The following is a 24,355-nucleotide window of genomic DNA, read 5'->3' on the forward strand; positions in this document are numbered from 1 at the left end:
AATTCATAAGAGTTTGATCACCACCAAAATTTGCAACTTGAACTAAGAATACACAAAATTCTACTTTTCCTTTCCCTTCCTTTCTATTCCATGTGCTGGGAGGGACTGCACAGCTTCACTTGCTAGTTGCTAATCTGTAGTTAATAAATTCATATTATCGAGAAAACTGTCACAATTGTTTTGCTATTTTTTTTATTGTGGCATAACTATCTTAAATGTTTTATACTAGAGCATTTTCTTTTTGGGTCAATGGCCAACTCGGCAGATCTTTAATGGAGAAAACATATAAAACATATAAGAAATCAACTTTTTGAAAAACAATGGGTATTTTTGACTTTCTGGTTATGTTTATTTAAATAGTGACAAAAGATTAAATCTAGGTACATGCTGACATATCAAAAGAGAGTGACATGCGCCAGAGAAAAAAAATAAAAAAATAAAAAGAAAAAGAAAAAGAAAGAAAAGGACGTGCATGCAAATGCAAATTGCAATTGAATCATTGAATGCGTACAGAAATTAAAAGTGACAATGATATCTCGTCTAGCGACCATGGTTTCTGGGACAACTCTGTGTACGAAAGAGACCGGCTCCTAGGAATAAGATTGAGGTGCCTTTCATCCTTTGCAAGTGATATAGAATTAAAAACAGAGTTGTTTGCTTCATGACAAATCCACAAATAGAATTGTTTGCTGTCTCCAAATGATTCTCTCGTTTACCTTCAAAGAGGAGAGAGAGAGAGAGAGAGAGAGAGAGAGAGAGAGAGAGAGAGAGAGCCGGAGAGGTCATGTCATTAGATAAAACAGCGTTGAGATACCTACTGGTTACTGATTTTGGTCAATTTAATATGGTTAAGTCCTACTAAAACGGAAGCAACGTGAACCATCCAATCTTAATCGGATGTTGGATCCCTACTAACTAACAAATTAACAATATCAACACTGCGTGTACTATTTTACTAACAATGGTGTATCCCTACTGATTAATAACAAAAAAGAACATACAACTACACTCAATTACAATATTTCAGACGGAGCCAATCTTAAATGTATAGTCAACACACAGAAGTACAAGGGGGATTGTACAGAAAATAAAGCAAAAAGAAGAAACGAAGATATTAATACACAAAGGCGTATCAAGCTTCAACACTCATCAAACTATGATATTACATAAAATCAAGTAATCCAAGGCACTAGAGAAATCCCATCAGATGGAGTGGTGGCATCATTTTTTCAATACACTGCAAAACAAAATCCGGAAATAATATCAAAACAAGCAAAATTTTCACCATAGCACAATAAAATATGTAATTGCATTTGACAGAAAAAAGTAAAAAAATATTACTTGTAGAGGTAAGCAGCAATGCCCAGAATTACACACAACAAGATAATATCAATACAAAAATTCCGACTTGATCTCAGCTACACAAGATTAAGAAAAATCAGAGAATAAACGAAATCAAGTAAGACTATAATTTAATTGTCAAACTTAAACCATGTGAAAATGACTAAGGTTACCGAATTGACAGTCTCCTTCAGTCTGACATTTGTATTTTTCAAGTCAGAGGTTGCTTTGTCCACCTACACCAAATGAAAAAATGTAAATACATTATGAATAAACCATGTCGCAATATATCAGGCAGCTCCCAAGATAAGTAATGTAGCGGCAGGAAAAGTATACCTTAGTGTCAATCTCATCCATCAGGGGGACTTGTCTATCCAATTCCTGGTTATTATACAATTTGCATCAGTGTTAAACTTCTAACAAATGATGATTAAAATAAAATATAGTAATATTGAGTTTACCTCATTCATATCAGAAGCCATATTTTTGAGAGTATCAAGGCCTTCAGAAATAATGTCTAGTCCTTGGTCCTGGAAAAAACAGAAAGACGACAATATTTTAAGGAGCCAATATATACGTAATAGATGCTAAAGTCATTTAGAATACATAGCGGTACTTGCATTACAAAATGGTACAAACTGGGAAATTGATATCTCTAGGGTACTGGGATTGTTCGAGTGTTCTCGAGTATAAAAGGGTATTGAACCTAGCTGGTATGATATCGGCATTATAATAATGTAATGCTCAGGGTCCTAGTTAACCTATCTTGAAATTAAGTGTCCGGGTCAATGTTTCCTCTGACGTACCAGTCCTCTCGACAAGGCAGCTGGTACGGTACCGCAGGCCAGAAAAGGAAACACTTGCCTGTTTCATCTTGCGCATCTCATACTCTTGCCGGAATTGATTTGACTCGTCAGTTTGCTGGAAGTAGTCACTCTTGAAATTCCCATCTATACACAATTGGAAGTAGTATACAAAAAATGTTTACTTTCTTGCTGAAAAACTTAAAAAAATGAATGCTCCCAAAATCATAAATTCTAGCTGACTGCAAACACTGTCAGAGATTATTTTATGTAATAATGTTATAATGAACAACCAACAATAGTAGCAATATTTACATTACATTTATCAGACATGGGAACCTGGTTTAGGTGGCAGGGGAATCAGAGCCTTCTGGAATATTACTGTTGCTAACTACCGAGTATACATGAATCACAGTAAATGAGTGAGAACAGTAATTTTGTACTGTAAAACACATAATTTACTTTTTAAAACAGCTCAAACATAATGCTCCTAAGAAGCAAGATGATATTCTTGTCTACATTGAATATGGGGATATTACATTAAACTGTATACCCTAAATAAATAGCTCATTATGAAGCTTAACATATTGTCCGGACATGTTTATGAGCATACCTGAGTTTCATAACCTATTATCCTACCTGTCTCATTTTGACAATAAAAAATGACAAATGAAGAAGAAAAAGAAACAACAAAGACAAAGAGTCCAAATGAAAAGTGTGCGAACCTGAGTCAAACTTAATCTCATTGGTTGGGCGGGAACCAGAACCAAACCAGCCTCCTGACTGTTTTGGTTGGGCTGTACCATCTGGTATTGACCGGATCCTCTCTGGCAGCGCTGCAACAAGGTCGTTTCTTGTTGCCAGATCTTCTTTTGTCAGGCCTTTAACCTATCATAAATCCAATGAATACAAAGCATTAGCTAATGAAAATGCATCTAATCATCTACTTCCTTGAATTTATGGAAAGTACCCAGAGGTGGATTTAAGAAGAGGTAATGGGGGTCAATTGACACCCATTTTTTTTTTTTTTTTGTGTGTATTTATGTATGATTTTCCATATAATTTAGAGTAAAATGTCATTGACCCCCATTCTCTGCAGGAAAATTTTATATGATTGACCCCTATAATTCGAAAGTCTAGCTCCACCCCTGACAGTACCTAGTTAGATGTTGACAAGGCAATAATGGTATTCATTTGTACCGGAAGACTTAAAACATTGCGGTTAAAGGTCAAATAACTAGGATGTAATCCACAGATTCTAATAAGAATAGTCAATTTTTTAGACATTCTAAAAGAACCAGCTTAACAGTACTGCAGATATATCTGCAAAAGAACATTATATCACAGAAATAAACGAAATGGCTTTAGTTCATTATACAAATATGCTCTCTAAAAGAAATAATTTTCAGTTAAATTTGCAAGATTTGCATAAATTATCAATTATGGCCTAATTTACTGGAGGCACTCACTGATCAACTTTAGCAGATTGGTTAATACTTAACAGGAAGAAACAGCAATTTGTTAAAGTGGTGAAGCAGCAAAAATAAAAACAATATTTTTTGGGGCTTATATATATGCAACCTACAAGCCTTTACTATCAGTTAAAGTAATGCAGAAGAGAACTGATGATCAGAGTTTTTCTCAGGAGGTTCATCTTCATGTCGAAATAAAAAAAAAGTAAAAAAAGGAAACAAAATTAAGCACTCCAATCTCACTCGAGGAGAAAAACCTCACTCCATCACGATCTCAGAATAATGCACAGCAGCTGAATAAAAAAATTAAGCAGATCTAAATAAATAGCAATCCGAACCTTTTTAAGTGCCAATCGCTGAAGCTTAGGCACCTCATCCATGAGCCGCGCCTTGATGCGCCGGATCTCTGCATTTAATGCGACAGTGGTGGCTCTATTCTTCTCGTTAGCCGCCAATTCCGATTTCTACACCCGGAAAAAAGTGTCCGAAAAAAATCAACCAACATTCACAAAATCAAACCCTTAACAGATCTCACGATATAATGCAAAACCTACCTCGAGAGCGGTCTCAATGTCGGCCTCGACGGAGCCGAAGAGGCGCGCGAATTGGTCGTCACCGGAGACATTGTTGGCGTTGAGCTTCTCCACGTCATACTTGTCATACTTCTTGCATATCGCGTCGACACGTGTCAGTATATCGATCACACTCATGGTTTCTCCTTCCCTGTTATTCTTCCCTTTCTCCTATGATCTCCCCTTTTTTTCACGTGGGATCTCGGTGAACCGCCGGTCTCCGATCGGTTGAGAGAGAGAGAGAGAGGAAGAAGAGGGGACTTGAGAGACACAGACAGCCTGTTAATTTGATTTTACAGGCTGGATTAGGTAAAACTGGGCCGGGCTGAAATTTAAGTGTAAAATTGTATTCTTATAAAAAGAGTAGATATGATTTGTTTTGGCAAATGAAATTCGATACAGGCTGATGGGCTCTCTATGTGGTATTTGTTTTTAATCTAGTTGGGACTCTCCGTGTGGAAATCGGATCCTCTGCATGAACTCAAACTTTTTGAGTTATGCAGAATGAATATTAAAGTTGCCCCGTGCATTCCATTTTAAGTTAGGTTGGTTCAGATTTTGATCAGACGGTTAAGATAAGTTTGAGTTAATGCAGAGGATGTGGATTTCTCCATGTGGGGTTCTCTACTAATAAAATTCTAGCCTTTCAAATTTCAATATTTACAAAGAATTTCCATTCGAGTTTCGAACCCGTATATCTCACATGGTGTTGTTTTCTGTCATCATATTAAAGGCTGATTTTTTGACTGATACAACTAATTTGGTCGGGAGAAGATTTCTAGTTTGATTAGTAACTAATTACAGAAAAAGTTCCTAATTCAGCATTGATACATTAATATATAAGATTTGGCAGTTGGTTGAATTGAGAAGTACGAAATATCTTTAGGTTTCACTTGGAGCTTATATACACAAAATTGAAGATGAATTGACCAGCATCACCTGAATTTGACACAATGGAAAAGGAAACTATCATTTGGTCTCACTGCTTGGTGTTTTTCTATCATTTTTTTTTTCTATTATTCTTGTGAGTGGGTAAGTTGGATTACATTTCTTAAAGACAACCACATCTAACAAAGTTCAAATGAAACAAAAAGGTTGAAGAAAAAGAGGGTTTCAAAATAATTTTATTCTATGTGCTGAATTTCGTTAAACTCAAATCAGATTAGACGGTCCGGATTAAAACTCAAAATTTGAGTAATCTTAGTTGATACGAATTTGTACCGTCTCACCTTGAGCAGCTGCTGAGCAAGGCAAAGAGGATAATAAAGTAGCTCAAGCTGCAATTAAGTTTATCCAAAACCGGAATTTATTCAATATGAAGCTAATCGGAATTCACCAGATTGTATTAATAGAAAATGAGTTGTTTTAAGATTCATTTCTAAAAAAAATAGTCATTTTTAAAAATTTGACTGGTACGAAATTTTACGGATTAACTCAAATTTTTTAGATATCTCATGGCATATGATTTCATATTGTGGTGGACTGGAGGTGGTTAATTGGATTGATAGTTGTAATTAAGGTGTATTTTCATCAGCTCTTTGTTTTTTAGAAAAACAAACAATATTGTCAGTATAATCACATCTATACTGATAATTATGTTTTATAATTGCTTTCATAAAGTAATGAAAGCTGTCACTCTATTTCGAAGTTCTTTTGCTAAAAGAGAGAGATAGTTGTTAATTAGCGTAAAATTTTAGAAATTTTCTTTAAAAACCTTTGATTTGCTCTCCACAAATTTTGGCATTTATTTATCTGTTGAATTTTTGTTTGTTTGTTTTAAGTCCAATCAAATAATGAAACCTAAGTTTTAGTTTCGATGAAGCACATGCACCCCGTCCCCGTTCCATCCACCCCCCCCCCTCCCCCCCGAACCGAACAATCTATCCAGTGTTTATATATTTAATCATAATATGATAATCATCTTGTTGGCACTTGTTTAATTATTTGTTCCATTAGTTATGGCACAATTTTTGTTTGTTATTATTGCACAATTGCACGAGTGTCATATATACACCTGCCTAATAGTACATACTTCTGACCCCCAATCCCCTCCCAAGCAAAATATTTTGCTTCCTTTCGTGGTTATTCGTATATTTCTAAAGAGAAGGGTTCAAAATATCTCCATTTTTTTTGTATCTCCTATTTATTTTTAAAAACATTAATAAATTAAAATTAAAAACTTAAAAGTCAAAAGAAAACCATTTGATATGATCTACATCATTTTATCTATGTACATGTAAAAAATTGTGACATTTTAACTTTATTTTGGTTGTCATCAAGAGCTCGTAAAAAACATACTAATATAGATAATTTCTAGACGTTGATTTTTCAAATGATTGATTTACATAAAAAAAAAAATCAAAATGTGATATTTCTTTTATGAGCTGATAAGCATAAATTATATACACATTTGATCTAGATTTTATCGTAAAACAACCTCAAATATCTTGTATTTTTAATATAAAATGATTTAAATACACCTAGAATCAAGTTACTGCGGTTGTTTGGCTTTTCGTTGCAGGAAATGATGAAAAATGGCGAAAATACCCTCCAGTGCGGACCAAGTCACCCGCAGTGCGGATCAGAGCAGCCGCACTGAGTACTTAGCCGCATTTCCAACATCCAAGCACAGCGCAGAAAAAAAAGTCCGAGCCTAGTGCGGATGAACTTCCATCCGCAGTGCGGATGAGCCCAGCCGCACTCAATACTTAGCCGATTTTCAGGTCCTTCAGAGAAGCAGAATCCACCCGCAGTGCGGATCAGCCATCCGCACTGCCATCCGCATTCAACTAATTCGCAGAAATTAAATAAGGAAACTTGGAGCCAATGCGGGTGAGACCACCCGCAGTGCGGATCGGCCATCCGCACTGGAGCCGCAGAAAAGCCAAATTTAAATGATTTCAACACGGTTTCTATTTTTGGCACTTCATGGACGCGTTTTACAGCCAAATGAGGACAAGGCATCCTGGGAAACAATCCAGATATAGCACCCACTAACTCCACTTTCTAGGCTCTTAATTGGGCATGATCCTTGGCTATAAAAGAGGGGGTTCAATCTCTTCCCATCACACACAACATCGCTATCTCTTTCATTCTCTCTCTATACACAATACTTAGCGATAAATTCTGGAGAAAAGGAAAGCTTTCAAGCAAGGAGAAGAAGGGTTTCCTGAGCAAGAAGTCGGCAAGATAGAGGTTTTTAATTTGTCAAAGGGTGTAATTATTTCCTTTATTTCATTTCTTCTTACTTTGCCAACTTTTGTAATGGATCTCTCCATGAGGGAGTAGTCCTCTCTCTAGGGGTTTAGGTCAATGCATGAACTTGTTTAATTGTATCTTATTCGGTTATTTGTCTTTGTTATGATTGTTTTATTGGGATTTGATGTTAATTTCTGTGATTTATCATTTGTGTTAATTACATAATTAGTACTTGAAATCGCTGTAGTCCCGCTTTGGTATCTCTTTGTCAAAGGATCCAAAGAAGTTAGGACGAGAGGAGAGTACCATTTATGAATGCAAATACCCTAGGTTTAGATTAGGATTGTAACCAATTTGTGATCTAAACCAGAACTATAGAAATTAAGGTTAGGAATTTGGTGAAGAACCTAACCGTGAAGGCAAACCCTAATTAGGACATCTCAAATCGAATCGGGTATTGGTATGAAGGACTTAATCGTGAAGTATCAATATTTGAGGAGAGGAGAGACTAACAAGAGCTTATGGTCTAAGTAGCTAGGGTGAAGGACCTAACCGTGAAGTCCGAATTACTTAGACACGTTATTAATTCACGAAAGTGACCCTTAATGACATATTAGGTTAGAAACCTCATCAAATCATACATGAACTTAAACAAATACCGAATAGATATAGTTAGCAAGGGAATGTAGACCAAAGACCCCTAGATCTTCTCATCTAGAAAGCAATCTAATCTTTCTTTCATTCATTTACTCTTATTGTTTTAAAAACTCTCTATTCGGGTATTGAACCCAAATTTAGGAATTGTTAGAACAAACCCCCCCCCCCCCCCCCCCCAATTTACTTTTGTTGCACTTTACTTTCCTTTTATTTTCTGAAATTTATTACTAAAGTTTAAAACTAAGTTTTTATCGTACTCCCTGTGGTTCGACACCCCAAATACTACTTTGATAGAATTGTGCACTTGCAATTCAACTCAAACACGTATTAAAGGTTTAAAAAGTACATCGTTGTACTGAAGCTTTTTACCATACCATTTGGACACATCATGAGCACATAGAGAAAATAACATAGATTACATCTAACGGTTTTATTTTGATATTTATGATTTAAATTTAAATTTATTAATATTTTTAAAAATGGAGGCATAGTGGAGGCACAAAAAATGAAGGCATCTGAACCCTTTCATGTTTAAAACGGGAAATTTTATAAAGTATTATTTTTTTAAAAACATATAACAAAATATTATCCTCTCAAAATTCTTAACTAAATGCTCTTGTGGACCCCATTTATTCCCTCTCTTCCGCTCCCTCTCACTCCTTCCTATTTACTCTCATTTATTTTTTGCTTAAGCAAAATATACAATTATGATTTTATATCCGTTTTGAATAATTTTCACTTATTGTGTGTATAAATGATTTAGAATAAAAAAATTTAAGTGTGAAATTTTATTTGTTAAAATAAAAAAGTATAATATTAGCGTAAATGTAGAATATTTTCAACATATAGGTATTTAAAAATATATATATTATAAGACATGATATTAATTTATTTTATAAAAAAAAGTATCTAACATATAAATGTTTTTAACATACACATATTATATAGTTTATTTAGTATAAAAATTCATATTCTTAATTTTCACAACTATAAGAATTTTATCACATCACATGTTAAGAATAATTTAGTGAGGTACTTATACTTTAATAAAAATATATTAATTATGTATTTGATATATCTTAACAAATTAAGAAATAAATAACTAATGTAAGAAATATTGAGTTCGAATACTATAGCAATGAGTGGTGTAGATGGTTGAGATACATTTTTTACACCTTCGAAGTGCACACCTGGTCCGATTAATTACCAGATTTAGCAAAGTTTAGTTCCTAATTTTTCACCATAATGTATTTACTGGCGAGTCGTATTACTTGTATTGTAACTGATTCAAAGTTGCTGGCATTATTTCTTGCATTGATTATTTATTTCTTAATTTCTTAAGATTATATCATATACATAATTAGTATATTTTTATTGAAGTATAAGTATCTTACTAAATTGTTCTTAACCTGTGATGTGATAAAATTCTTATAATTGTGAAAATCAGGAATATGAAATTTTATACCCAATAAAGTAGATAAAATACGTATATTAAAATTATTTATATGTTAGTTAATTTTTTTTTATAAAATAAGTTAATACCATGTCTTATAATAATTTTTACAAAGACCCATATGTTGAAAATATTCTACATATAAACTAATACTATACTTTCTGATTTTAGCAAATAAAATTTGACACTTAAATTTTTTATTCTAAATCATTTATACACATAAAAAATAAAAAGTATTCAAAACTAAATGAGATCACAATTGTATATTTTACTTAAGCAAAAAATAAATGGGAGTAAATAGGGAGGAGCGAGAAGGAGGAAAATAGAAAAAACAAGTGGAGTCTACAAAGACATTTTGTTAAGAATTTTGGATGGATGATATTTTGTTCTATGTTTTGAAAAATAATAACACTTTGTAAAATTTTCCATTTAAAACGATACATATTAACACTTAATTTTTTAGTAAAGAAACATTAGTCAAGCTTTTATTTCATTAACCGCGATTGATTACAGTGATTTGAAGGATTTTGAGAAGTAATCTTTCCATGGATTTACATAGGATTAAAGATTAGAAGAAAAGAAAAATAAAAGATAAAAAGATACTTAAAAAAAGAAAACAAATGACAAAAAAGTACTGCTTAGTATGAATTCATCATTGCCTCTAATTGCAATCCTCAATTTGCTGAAAATTTCCACTGATTTGCAATTTCTTCCATTAACACTTAGGTCCTGATTGACGGATGTATAGAAATGATATATGAATAAGATTGAAAAAGTTTTAAACTGATTTTTACTGTTCACGTAAAAACAGTAAAAGCTTCACCACAGCCAAACAGGACCTTAAATTTTAACTTTATATAACCCTTTTGAAACACAGCATCTGGAAGTTCTTTATTGTACGAAAGCTAAAGAAAACATCAAATATAAATTAATAGCGACAGACTAAGCTAACATTATGACTATTTCTATCCATGTCATTTTCATAGCAAGGACACTTTAGTTTTTAATCCTTGTCTATAGGACCAATTCAAGTAATACAAAATTATAATTGGGGATTTCTTCCATAGAAATCACCTTGTCTAGTGAAAAAATAATACTGATTTTAGCTCAAATGAGCTAAACAAATCGACCAGTCAATATTTCCTGCATCTCTCTTTTTTGGACTGTCACTTTCTCTCTTTATCTCTCTCATAGAGAAAGAAGAAATAGAGAGAGAAAAAACTATTGCAGGATCATGACAACATATGTTGATTTTTCCATCCTGGCATGCTATATTTCCTTTGTGCATATATATGATCACAGCATTCGGCACGATTTGATGTTAGAATTGACCAAACTTGGATTAAATGGCTTCCAGCCACCAGCGAAGAACTTTCTAATTTTACCTGACTGTCTACATCAAAAGTTCAAACAGAACACTTCAAGCAAAAGGTCAAAAGAAAATTAGATATATGGCCGAAAAGTAGATGCCACGTGGGACCACTTGCTTCGTTCAAAGCATGTAAATTCAAAATGATGATTGATCGATTGCCAAAATATCCAATTTTTATATAAAGTTCAGTCCGGTCTAATGTCTTGTCAAAGTCACTCGATCCGAGTTAAAATTTTCACATACTTAATTTGTATGAATTTTTAAGATGTCAGAGCGAGTAACTCACGTTGATCGATTAATTCCGATTGAATATTGAATCGAACTTATTCGATGTTTATGGGATAATTCCGATTTATTTTCATATTTGAGAGTAAAAGAACGAATGCTAGATCAAAGACGCAAATTAGGCCGGCTGTATTTACTGCTTTATTTTTTGAATAATTATATCATTTCTTTCGCCTCTGTCCTTCCATTTATCCCTTCACTTTCTCTCTTCAAATTAACTTTCTTAACTGTCTTTTATCTCTCATTAGTTTCACTAAGAATTTTTATTTATTCCCGCATTAATTATATTGTCATTTTAATAACAATCATCGCATTAATTATACTGTCATCTAATAACAATCACCTCATTAATTATAATGTCCTTTAATAACAATCACCGCTAACAATTATTTATTTGTTTATTGATGTTCAAGAAAGTATTTACCATTGTTCTGACAAGTATTTATCATTATGTCTCAGAAGTATTTATCATTATCTCTGATATAATAATACTTTGATTTGATTAAACATTACTTATTTACAAGTTCAAGAACAAAGTTCAAGAAAATATTTATCATTGTCTTTAACGTACATATATTTTACTGAAATTTGCAATTATGTCTGAGAAGTATTTATTCATGTAACATAAAGTATTTATCATTGCTTCTGAGAAGTATTTATCGTTGTTTTTGACATACATATATTTTACTGAAAATTGCAATTTAAAGTTGATAAAAATTGATAACAACCAATTATTAAAAAAAAAATAACGTCATATGGTTTAAATTATTTATATGAAAATTATACATTAAACTTCCGTTGGGTCGATTATTATATATGAATTCATATAAAATCATAACAGATTTCAATTCATGCAACATATATACATATTGCCTTTTGTACACATGTAATCCCATGTGATCCACATAACATATACTCCTCAAGATCCAATACAATGTTTGTATAGAAGTTATGTTTTTACTACTTAGTAACCATGTGATCAAGCGTTTAGTAATTTTTTTCCCTATATTAAATTTATTTAATGAAGAAAAATTCTAAAAATTGTCAACATGTGAAAAAATTATAAAAATGTAATACAAAGAAATAATGTTGCAAATAATTTATGTAAAAAAAAAATTTATTATTCCAAATTTTAATTATTCTTAAGATAAATATATTAGTATTTATTGTATTGGTCTATGTGCACTCACATCTGGTCACATATTGTAGGATTTAAAAAGTCATACTATGACTGGATACATCATGATATGACACAACATGCGTGTTGTTCATGTGCTGTGATTTGTCCGTCTTCCGACGTCATTATTCTTTCGGAAACTTGACACAACACAGTGCATTACACGAAAGATCTAGTCATAGCATGCGGTCACGCGAGTCACATATGATTATGACTGTTAGATCTTGATCGAATGGTAAATCTTGAATAAACTAACTTAAATTATGAAAAAATAGTTAAATGTGACCAAACGTGATAAATTACTTTTGGACACGTCATGTATGGTCACGGCATGTTAGTCTTGCCGTGACCGTTCTATCGAATTTGGTCACGGCACAACATGACATGTAAAAATCTAATTCAATCACCGCATGACTGGTCACGACACGTTACGTCACATCAGATATTTATATCTCCAACGTACCATATTGGGATCTGATCGGTTTGCACGCTATAATGTATTTTTTTCTCGAAAAATACTTGCAGCATGCGACACACAAGTCATGATATGTAACCGATACATAAGTCATAGCATGTGACCGATACATAAATCACAACATATGACCCTACACATGTAGTGTTATATCATTATGAAGTTGTATCCTACTATAACATGTTTAACCATGATGTTACTTTTTTATGTTCTTACCCTAGAAGAGAATGTGGTACTTATTATTTGAAAAAAGAAATGGCGCATATCATGACACCATACTGATTTTGAGTTAATTCAGAACAAATTCGGGCTATCTAATATGCGATGATATGAATATTAAAGAGAATTCGTGCATTTTATCTCTGACAGATCCTGCTTGAACGATCGAAATGCTAAACTCAAAATCTAAGTTAATGTATAGGATACGAATTCGTCCATGTCATCTGAGGTAACATAATATTTCTGTTTAGAACCAAGCCGTCTAATTATAATTTGGGCCACCGGCCAATTCGATTGAAATATACAGGATCTCTTTAATATTTGCACTGATTATAATCGGACGGTCAGATCTAAATAAAATATATATTCTGTTCGTATTATGGGTCAAAATTGAATAAACAAAAAGATAGGTGGTCCCTGCTGCACTGCTGACGTGCTGAACTGTCCCCCGGTCAGACGCTAGTTTGGTCAAAAATCGGTCCCGTCACGCAAGAGAATTTGTATCCTCTGAGATATCTCAAACTTTGCGTGACTTTATGGAAAATCTCAACCGTTTAAATACACTCTGCACGAATCTTAAGGCATACATAATACTGACCCCCTACATCACCCCGAATAGGCACCGGACACGTCGGTCACGCAAAAGCTGAGATATCTCAGAGGATACGCACTACACGCGAAAGAGGCACTTATTCGATTCCTTGTGGTATCCAGTTGTCTTCCAACGTGGAATTAGCCATTTCAACCGATTAATACTTATAATTTAGCCCGCTACACATTTGGTAACAGAGAAACTGTTGAAGAAGTTTTTAAATTTCAGGTCCACATCGAAAGAAACGGGCAGGAATAGAGATAGAATAGAGATAATATCAGTAGAATAGTATCCTACCTCGTATAATATACGAGACAAATAAATAATAATAGTGGGTTGGTGTTAATCTTGTTCCATTCAAATATTGAATTAGTGTTATTTTTATTCTATTATTTTCGAATTAGTGTTATTCTTATTCCATTCAAATATATCCATAGAGAAATTGATGAATAATTATCAAAATTTGTAGATCTTGAACAATTCTAAGACAAATTCGTATTAATATTATTAGATTAATTATTATTTTTTTGACAAATTTAATTATATGACTGAAAATGATTTAACTTTTACTAATAGATGTTCATCAATTAATATTGCTATACCTAATTTAATATACAAATTTAATTAATTATTTGATAATTTATCAAAATTTATATATTTATTATTTTACATTTTATCACATTTTATCTGAAAATTATTTCAGTACTAGTTTGCTTTTATCAAATTTATTTTGTCCCACTCAATAATTTTTATTGGGGGTGCAAACGGATCAGATAATATCTGACCGTATTCGGATCCATATCCGAAAATTTGATATGGATATCCGATATCTGAATATCCGTGAGAATACAGATACAAATACAGTTTTAAATTTTAATTATCCATATCTAAATAGTAGATATATACCATATAGTTTAATATATATTATAAAAATATTTATGTATATATCTACAGATATCCGATATCCAATCCGTATTCATATGTATCCGTTTAATATCCAATTCGTATCTGTAAAATAAAAATGAAAAATAAAAACGGATAAGGATATGATTTTATCACTATCCGATCCGTTTGCAGCCCACCTCGTTCATGATGAAACTAAATACAAATTATTTGAATCAACGTCATCACTGATGTTTGCAATCTCAGTCCATCCGATCAGAATCCTACGGTCCAATCTAGTCACCGATCCAATGAACTTTTTTCATACTTGCAGGCTGCAGCAGCCAGCAGGAGACCGAAATTTTTATTAGAAAATAAATTAATAAATATCAATAATGAAGAACGAATCTGAGTTTTTTCGAGATATAAGAAAAACATAATAATTTATAACGTCTTCTGAACGTTATAGACTATCACAGTCTAATTAACAATAAACTAATTACAACACTTATTAATTAAATAATTTTTTTTTTTACCGCACTTGTTAATCACGTCCAGCCAGCATTGGCCAATTTGAATGAAAAATTGAAAATGCATAGTGGCTACATTTGAAGTGGCTGGATCTAGGGGTGTTCATTGGATCCGGTTTATTCGGTTTTGAACTGAACTGAATTGGTTTGGATCAAACAGTTCGGTTTTTTTTGGTTTAATGGTTCGGTTCAGTTTTCTTTTTAAAACTGAATTATAACTTCGGTTCGATTCGGTTTGGAAAATTTCAAAATCGAAATAATCAAACCGACTGAACTTTTATATATTATGAAGATCCAGACCATCTCGGTTTGTTTCTTAATCAATTGCTTTAAATACTTCGGTTTATTTCTTAATATCTTAATTTATTTCTTAATACTCCGATTTATTTCTTAATATATTTTGGTTTATTATAAATCAATTGTTTTAAATAAACAAATTAATATATTTCGGTTTGAACCGAACAATCCGAACAAACATAAATAAAACTTTGGTTCTGTTCGGTTCTATTTTTAAAACCTAATTATAACTTTGGTTTGCCTAGTTCGACCGAACTGAACTGATGAACACCCTAGCTGGATCCAGTATTTTTTATTTTTTATTTTTTATTTTTTAAGTTAATTACTAAGTGCGGAGAGTTAGAGTTAATCCTGACTGTGATAGTCTATAATCTCCAGAGGACGTTATAAACTATCACGTTTTCTCTATATCTCGAAAAAACTCAGATTCGTTCTACATTATCGATATTTATTTAATTAATTTCCTATTAATAAAAATTTCGGAGCAGGAGAGCAACTGAGCAGAAAAATGAGTGCATACTCTTTAAACTACAAGGTACAAGTGTACCAAAACATGCATACTATACATGTATATAAAATTACAAAATAGAGTGTACAACCGTACAAGCGTAATGAAGATTGTACGCTAAATGGTCAAAATAAGGCTGCTTGGTCTCAAAGCTTCCTATAAGAAACGACTATCTTTATCCAGACCCCTTTTGTCTCTTCTCTACCTTTTCGCCTTCTTCTCTCCTTTGTTTCTTTCCTCCGTGAGCTTATACTCACTGTCTCTCTCTCATTGTCTCTAGTTTACCTTCTCGTACCTTCTGACTGTTCTATTTTCTAATGGGGAGATCGCCGTGCTGTGACAGAGCCACTGTCAAGAGGGGCCCATGGTCCCCTGATGAAGATGAAGCTCTCAGAGGTTATATAGAGAAAAATAGCACTGGTGGAAACTGGATTACTCTGCCTCAGAAAGCTGGTATATATTTCTCTTCGTAAAATGTATTTAGTCGCCTTGTGTGTGTGTCAGTGTGTGTGCGTGTTCGCATGTTTGCTTGCAATTTTGTGGATTCTGAATCAATGTGATTCCTGCTATTAAACAGGGATTTCGAAGAATTTCTTGTTTTTCTTGTCAAATCACTATACTTCACCACTTTCAACTAATTAATCTTTCAAGACCTTTACAAATAAACTATTCGCACTTTGTATACCCCCTGTTGTATGCTGTAATTATGTACTGTTAAATTAACCTTATTCTGCAATAAAAATTTGTATTTTTTTTTATCTAAGGTCTGAATCGGTGTGGCAAGAGCTGTCGTTTGAGGTGGCTGAATTACCTCAGACCAGATATAAAGCATGGAGGATTTACAGAGGATGATGATAGAACTATTATTTCCCTTTACAACCAAATTGGAAGCAAGTAAGCATAAATTGTTTTATCTCTGAATTACTACTTTCATTTTTCATATTATTTAAATTTACATATACTAGTGTAATAAGCACAATGAGCTTAACCTGGAGTTTTCATAATTTAAATGAGCACACTAGATGAAAGGTACCTTTTCACTATTTTGAATTGCTTTGTTTAAATATGGCACCTCAAACAAAAAACTTTATTAAATCAATTGCCCATGACAGATGATTGAATATCAAACAAATGCTTTACAACTCAACATCTTTAATTTTAGAACAGTATTATATGGATGGCTTTTAAGTACTAATTTAATGCTAGTCTTACTACTCATCTTAAACATTGTTCCTAAGATATTAATTTAAGATCTTATCAAACAAATGCTTTACAACTCATCTTAAGTACTTTATCTAAAATCTATTACATATTAATTTGTAGGTGGTCCGTTATTGCTTCAAAGATGCCCGGCAGAACAGATAATGACATTAAAAATTACTGGAACACCAAGCTAAAGAAAAAATATATGACCCAAAAACTGTCGAGCATCACACAAGTTCATCAGACACAAATGGTCACATCGCAACCGCCACCGGCTTTTTATGTCGGTATGAATCCTGAAGAACTAGTGAACACAGACTTTGCACTATACCAAGAGGAGCAAAAGGCACATATACATGAGCAAATTGCTCCGAAATGTATGATTAGTGCAACCGAAACAGCTGATAATTTGATGGGTTCTGTATCTGACGAGGCGTCGTCAGCGGCTTCTTCCTCCGTCACATTAGAAAACTACAGCTGCATGAACTGGTCTAGAACTGGGGATTGGCAGAGCGATGAGTTTTTCTTATCTGATCAGCTTGAATTTGATGCTGCTTATGGTGATAATTACCTCTTGAATGTAACTAATATGGCTGATTATTGGGTTAACTTTGAGGTTAAGGCTGAAGGATTCTTCAATAGTTTGGCACCACTGTATTAGCTAGCTAGGATCAGGATGGAGCTATTTTACTAAAAAGTAAATTTGGATTAGTGCAACTTGTTGAATTAGACTGCTAATTTATGGCATTTTGACTTGGTCATACTAGATATTTTGAAAATCTATGCATGAAGTCATACCTCGTGCTCTTCGATGTAATGGTGCTAAAATTCATAGACTTTATTTATAAATTGTATTAGGAAACTTCAGATGTTAGTGCCGATATTACTGATAACCATTTATGTATAATGTATTAATTAATGAAGGAGTATAAAATTTTATTTTGCTATAACTTGCATGTTTATTTTGTGCAATTCATACCGCTAAAAAAGTGCATACCAAAGAAAAATTTAAGGGTGTATAAAGAACAGAGAAATGTGTTGGGTCTAATAATTAATCTTAGGTATTCATCTCTGGATGTGTCTAATATTTAGTGTTTTTTTAACATATATATACTGTAAATGTAAACATTAAACGATTTGCAATAAGCTAGTTATCTTTAACATTAAATTAGTTATACTTAACAATACAATATTATTTTTATAAACATTTACTACTTTTTTATATTTCTTTATTTTCTTTAGTACTTGTAAATTTATAATTCTCAAAGTATGAGTCTGCTTATGCTACAAAGTGCAATGTAATGATCATCACTAATTGGGACATGAAAATCGTAATTATAAGTGTTAAATAAACTAAAAAAATGTTAACATGCAGGGGCGAACTCAACATGTAACAGGGACCAGCCGTCTACCTCTGAATTTTGAGTTTTAGTAGTGATCAATCGGCACTGATCGACTTTACCCTCCTCCCCTCTTGGGATTTTTTTTGCCCCACTTTGGATGTTTGATTTGTAATTCGGGTTAAATTTATTGTTAAAATAAAAATAAATTTCTTGAATTATGATTGGTAATTAGAATTATAAGTTAAAGCATTAGAAATTACAAGTCAGAGCATTGCAAAATATAAGTCAAATCATTGTTTTTTTATCGAGTACCCAATTAGTTAATGGGTTTAAATCCGATTAGCTATTTAAACCCGATTCGATATTTTTTTTGCGCGCCTCTGACGAAAATTCTAGATCCGTTCCTATTAACATGAACTAGTTAGCTAAGTGTTTACAAAAATATTATATTTGTTAAAAATAAGAAACTTGAACTTTATACGTCTAGGAGTGGAAACAATATTGACACCTTAAGAGAGATTTTTTTTATGACTTGAAGGAAAAAGAGGTATGGAAACAGCAATAACAAAGGGAAAAACGTGAAATATTCACACACACAAAGTAGTCTATAATAAAAATAGTTTTAGAGGAGCGTTCAAATGCCTCCATGTTTTTGTGCCTCCATCATGCCTCCATTTTTCTCCATCATTTTCAAAGTTCAAACAGTCGATCCGAACCGCTCAACCTAACTTCCATACTAAAATATGTTTGGAGACCAAATTTTATATTTTTAGAAATTTTTTTACTATTTTTTTAGATAGGTACAAAAATACTGTTTTTAGATGGTTCAGATTTACTGGTTTTGTACCTATCTAAAAAAATAGTAAAAAAATTCCTAAAAATATAAAATTTGGTCTCCAAACATATTTTAGTATGGAGGTTAGATTGAGCGGTTCGGATCGACTGTTTGAACTTTGAAAATGATGGAGAGAGATGGAGGCATGATGGAGGCACAAAAACATGGAGGCATTTGAACCCTCCTCATAGTTTTAATATTCTATGATTATATGCGAGAGCAAAACAATTTGAGAATAATTCAAAATAGGGCGGTGATAATTTTATTCATGAGTTATTATCTTTCAAACACACAGACTGATAAATTATGTTTTGGTTGACTGGATATATATATATATATATATAAAATGCATCACCAAGCAATTTTAATACTAAAAACAAAAGGGGAGACTGTGAACTATTATAATAATTAAATAAATTGACAATAAGGTAAGGCGTTTGCTATCATTATAATATGCAATTGGACTTGGACAATGGAAAACACAAATTTAAGGATTTAGGCCGGAACTAGGGGTGGCAAAAAAATTCATAGTTCGTGATTTGATTGAGTTTGATTTGAGTTTAGTTTAATTTGAAACAAATCAAATTCAGTTCGGTTTGAATCTTATTCAAATCAAACTCAAACTGGATATAATTCGTTCTAAATTGATTCACAAACTATTTAGATTCAAATATCAAATAATACAACTAATGGATTCAACCATTAATTTTAAGAATGCAAGAACCAAACTTATATCACAGCTCAAAATTGTTAATATAATGGTAAGTTATAATAGAAAAATGTTTCAGCAGCGTAACAAATTAATAATGGAATAAGTTTCATTTGACTAGATCTATGCTGTAATTTTAATTTTAATAAATCCAGCAGCGTAAAAGGTAAGAAAATCTTGAACTAGTACATAATTCATTAGTGTGAATTCGTGAAAGGTAAAAGAAAACTGTGTGAATTTTGTCTTGTAAGAAGAAAATTAATGCATAAACTACCGGTATAACTAGCGCTGTCAAAAAAATTTGTAGTTCGTAATTCAATCGATTTCAATTCAAAAAATATATAATTCACAATTAATTCAATTCGAAATAAATCAAATCCAATTCAGTTCGAATTTTATTCAAACTCAAAACTAGAGTAATTTCGATTCGATTTGATTCGATGTCACCTCTACCGGAAACAAACAAACAAATGAATAAAAAAGAGAGGACACTTGAGTCAGAGTCCACTCATGAAAATTACATCATTATCTGGCTAGGTCAGAGATCATGAATCTTGCATGAATAAGATTTTATCCCAGTTTGGAATTTGACCACTTCCACAATGCACACATTTCATAGGAGTTATTTTTTGAAAGAAAAATAAAAAAAAGGGAAGAGGCGTAAGCAGCACAACTTCTAAAAAATATGAGAGATTCTCTACTTCTTTTACTGTTCATATTATAGAATTAGACCACCAGCCGCCTTCTTTTTGTGGAGCAGTTATTTCTTAATTTTTCTGCCTGATTTGGGAATTTTGAAACCCAAGTTCTCTGTTTTAAAAGTGGTCCTTCGAATAATGGTAGCACATGAAACCCATTCATTAGTGACTTTATAATAAACAACATGCCATTAAACCATGGAACATAAAAATAAAAAAAATGTTTAAACGCGTGTTTAGCATGGATGGTCCGGATGTGTTTCTTTCGTTATTATATGACTAGGAAAGCGTGATTCTGATTTTCATTAGATCTAGAAGGACCAAATTATTGAATTCAATTTTTTTATATAGCACATTAGTAGTTTATATTTGAAACATTTGTTTTTGACTTGACGAATCATAGACGAAAAATAAAAATCTGCCTTTTAAGACATGAAAAACAACAAATACATGTTCAGATGACTCAATATTTTGGGTGGAGCATTTTTCTGCTTTTTAATAACTACTCTCCAGTTTATTTAATCTGAACGAATAAATCGGATTTACTCTGTTCTGGAGAAGAGATTTATTGTGACCTAGTGAGGGTAGGAATATGGTCTACCTATTTTTGATCGAATGGAAGTATCATGTATGATTTATGAAGCTGGAAACCATAGTTACCCCAGTCTATTTATACTATGCCATTTTATTTAAGTTGCTTAAGTTGTCTTCTAATATTGCTGCTTAACTTCTAGATATTCCCAAGACAATTGGAAATATTTGGTGAGGATTTAGACGGCAATTACAATATTATTTATTGTATGCTTTTTGTAAGATTATGTTCCCAACTAATTGGACTTTTTGTGAGGCGGACAGTCACAGAGACGGTCAGATTTTCCCGAGTTTTTTATTAATAGAAAAAAATATCGTTAATGGAATACGATTTTGTATAATATCGAAATATAGGAAAATTATTATGGTTTATTACGTCTATATAATTCAAACAGTAACCTTTCTGATATTGTTAATTAACAAAAAAAAAAAAACCTGAATGCTATGGTCTATAACGTCTAGCACATTTATTTAAACTGAATTATATGAAAATTATAATCAGATACATATTATATGGGAAAAAGTTTTCCAGTTGCCGCATGCTTTTACAGTGATATCAAAAGAACTAGAAAAGAATGCTTTGTGTTTATTCCCACAATACAACAACTGATAAAGAGGAATTACGATAATAGCCCTTATGCTAAGTTTAGTTTCAGTGATTTATTACAATAAGGGACTGTTTGGATCAGAGAAAATGCTAATTCTAGCACTTGATTAGACATAGTGTATCACCAAAGACTGGTGAGGTCTATAATCTTTTGTAACAGAAGTATTGTAAATTATAGCCTTAAGCATTTTTTACTTTCAGAATTTGAGGTATACTAAATTTAACAGTTAACACAGACATTTGATTGTCAGTTCGCCTATTCAAACATTGCTCTCACTTGAATAAATTGTTGGCATAATTGCTACAGAACAATAGAAAATGAAACAAAAAATAATAATTACTATAGTCCAGGTTTTTTTATCTTTTTAATTAGCAATGTCGAGGAAGTAACTGTTTAAATTATCTGGACGTTAAAAATCATTAAGACTTTCCTATATTTCAATATACACGAAATCCTACCCATTGTTGATATTTTTTTAATAAAAAAATCGGCAGATTTTCACTTGAGGCAAGCTTTACAACCTCCCTTCTTATAATTACAAAAATAATATTCTTTCATTGCATCGATAATTTTAACAATTATTCATAATTAGTTTTATATTATCATCATTTTATATTTTAATTGTGAGACCTACTAAAGTGATAAAAGAACAAGTTTTTGTATGAAGAGGAGGGATCCAATTACATCATTTTTGGTGACACCGGATTACACTCTACATTTCTAAGAGTATGTTTGGATGGTATGAGAATAGTGCTATTCTCATAATAGCAGTGCTATTCTAAATCAAGTCCATCCAAACAACCACATTTGCTATTCCGAACAAGCAGAGCAGCGCTATTCCGCTGTTCCAACAAAAAGTCAGAATAGCGACTGTTGCAAAGAGTGCATCCAAACAACTTTTTAGCTATTCCGAATAGCTTTGAGTTAGCGCTATTCTCAAATAGTAGCTATTATAGCTATTCTTAATTTGCTATTCTCAATAGTAGCTATTCTAGCTATTCTAGAGTGCATCAAACGTACTCTAAAGTCCAAACAGTCAATCCAAACCGTTCAACATGGTGGATATATTAAAATGTGATTGTAGATCAAATTTTACATTTTTTTTGTTTTTTTTACTATTTATTAAGATAGGTACAAAAATTCAATGGTCTGAATATAGCGATTTTGTTAAATACTTAATAAATAGTAATAAAATAAAAATATATAAAATTTGATTTGCAAGCACATTTTAATATATCCATTATGTTGAATGGTTTGGATCGACTATTTGAACTTTGAAAACTTTGTAAATAAAGAGTGTAATTCGGTGTCACAAAAAAAGATATAATTGGATTCCTCATCTTATAGAGAAATTACAAAACCTTGTGTAATTGGTGAAACCTATAGTTTTTATAAAGAAATTACAAAACCTTGTATAATACTTTTAGATAAACTAGTAGTTTAATGAATTTTATAAAATAAGTTTTTCACTATGTTATTCTGATACTTCACTTACAATCCTATATTTATATTGGATGCGTATTGGATACGGATACATATTCAATACGAATCCAATACATATTGGATACACCAGCTGACGTATTCGAGTACGTGACGTATTCATACTCAGAAGATACACACCCAAATACGGGTTGACACTACAGAAATATGACTGTATGGATTGGATACGCACCCGGACTCGTCCGCATACATCAAATCCGTGGACTGCGCATGCACCAGCACAGTGAACTGTGATGGACCAGCTCCATAAATACATTTTAGTGCTCTATAGAAATTGAACCCATTCCCTTTAGTTTAGCAACATACAACCTCTACTGATGAATAAAGACGGTGCCTTTGAGCAGTGCGAAAAAGAGCGAAAAGAAAAAGGAAAATCATGGCAACCCCTTTTCTTCGATTATTGAACTGAATCTCACTTATGCAGCATGTGAAATAGTCAATCTCGTGCCACATTTGTCTCATCATAATGGGTATCAAACTTAAGTAACAAATCAGTTGTGTGTTCCTTCTCCTCTTCGATGACTGAAGAGCAAGTGGTCTCCCATCTGTATATTGTAGCTAGGTACACCTTCCGTTTTGATATGTTATTTGTGTTGTTGTTGTTTATTGTTGCATTTGGTTTGTTAGTGTTTTTTGGTATTTCCTACTCTCCCTCCTACTTCTTCTCTCTCTTGCTCTAATAAACTTTTTTGGCTCCAATCGTAGCAGTTCTTTATCTGATAGACGACTGTCCTAGTCCGGTTGATTCAGTTCTCGATCCTGTTTGATTTAGTGTTTTCTTGGCTGCACACTCCTCTGAGCGGTGATTGTCATGGTCCGGTTAATTCATTTTTCGGCCCGGTTTGATTCAGTACCTTCTTGACTGTGCATAAGAAATAATTCGATAGTGTAGTATGTCAAAATGACCAAGACAAATATGTACATAGTGGAAATAATCATTAGGCTCCTAATATTACAATCAAGCAAAGATGATCAAATTTGTATTCACATGATACATATTTTCCGTGTGTGTTTATTTGTTTACAATTGAATACTTTT

The 24,355-nt window shown here is 32.4% G+C and overlaps 2 protein-coding genes across 2 annotated transcripts; one reads left to right on the forward strand and one right to left on the reverse strand.

The window, feature by feature from the left end:
* Nucleotides 1–988: 988 nt before the first annotated feature.
* SYP71 (syntaxin of plants 71) lies at nt 989–4,469 on the reverse strand. The gene is made up of 9 exons (XM_078312128.1): nt 4,171–4,469; nt 3,955–4,080; nt 2,870–3,032; nt 2,206–2,291; nt 1,803–1,871; nt 1,678–1,722; nt 1,515–1,577; nt 1,342–1,418; nt 989–1,237 (listed from the first exon to the last, which is right to left on the reverse strand). The coding sequence occupies exons 1-9, from the start codon at nt 4,324–4,326 to the stop codon at nt 1,222–1,224; spliced, it is 801 nt and encodes a 266-aa protein (XP_078168254.1). The 5' UTR covers nt 4,327–4,469; the 3' UTR covers nt 989–1,221.
* Nucleotides 4,470–16,052: 11,583 nt separating this feature from the next.
* On the forward strand, nt 16,053–17,775 carry LOC144563099 (transcription repressor MYB6-like). The gene is made up of 3 exons (XM_078312489.1): nt 16,053–16,283; nt 16,595–16,724; nt 17,154–17,775. The coding sequence occupies exons 1-3, from the start codon at nt 16,148–16,150 to the stop codon at nt 17,692–17,694; spliced, it is 807 nt and encodes a 268-aa protein (XP_078168615.1). The 5' UTR covers nt 16,053–16,147; the 3' UTR covers nt 17,695–17,775.
* The last annotated feature ends 6,580 nt before the right edge of the window (nt 17,776–24,355 follow it).

The sequence above is a fragment of the Carex rostrata genome, chromosome 12 (genome assembly GCF_964058835.1).
Source record: "Carex rostrata chromosome 12, lpCarRost1.2, whole genome shotgun sequence".
Lineage (NCBI taxonomy): Eukaryota > Viridiplantae > Streptophyta > Magnoliopsida > Poales > Cyperaceae > Carex > Carex rostrata.

What these genes read in the sequence shown, in the direction of transcription:
- LOC144563099 (XM_078312489.1), top strand. Translation starts at nt 16,148, where the DNA reads ATGGGGAGATCGCCGTGCTGTGACAGAGCCACTGTCAAGAGGGGCCCA. An exon ending in TACTCTGCCTCAGAAAGCTG is followed by an intron (nt 16,284 to 16,594) that starts GTATATATTTCT and finishes TTTTTATCTAAG; the next exon opens with GTCTGAATCGGTGTGGCAAG. An exon ending in TACAACCAAATTGGAAGCAA is followed by an intron (nt 16,725 to 17,153) that starts GTAAGCATAAAT and finishes ATTAATTTGTAG; the next exon opens with GTGGTCCGTTATTGCTTCAA.
- SYP71 (XM_078312128.1), bottom strand. Translation starts at nt 4,326, where the DNA reads ATGAGTGTGATCGATATACTGACACGTGTCGACGCGATATGCAAGAAG. An exon ending in AGATGCGCAAGATGAAACAG is followed by an intron (nt 1,872 to 2,205) that starts GCAAGTGTTTCC and finishes TGTTTTTTCCAG; the next exon opens with GACCAAGGACTAGACATTAT. An exon ending in TGAAGGAGACTGTCAATTCG is followed by an intron (nt 1,419 to 1,514) that starts GTAACCTTAGTC and finishes AATCTTGTGTAG; the next exon opens with CTGAGATCAAGTCGGAATTT.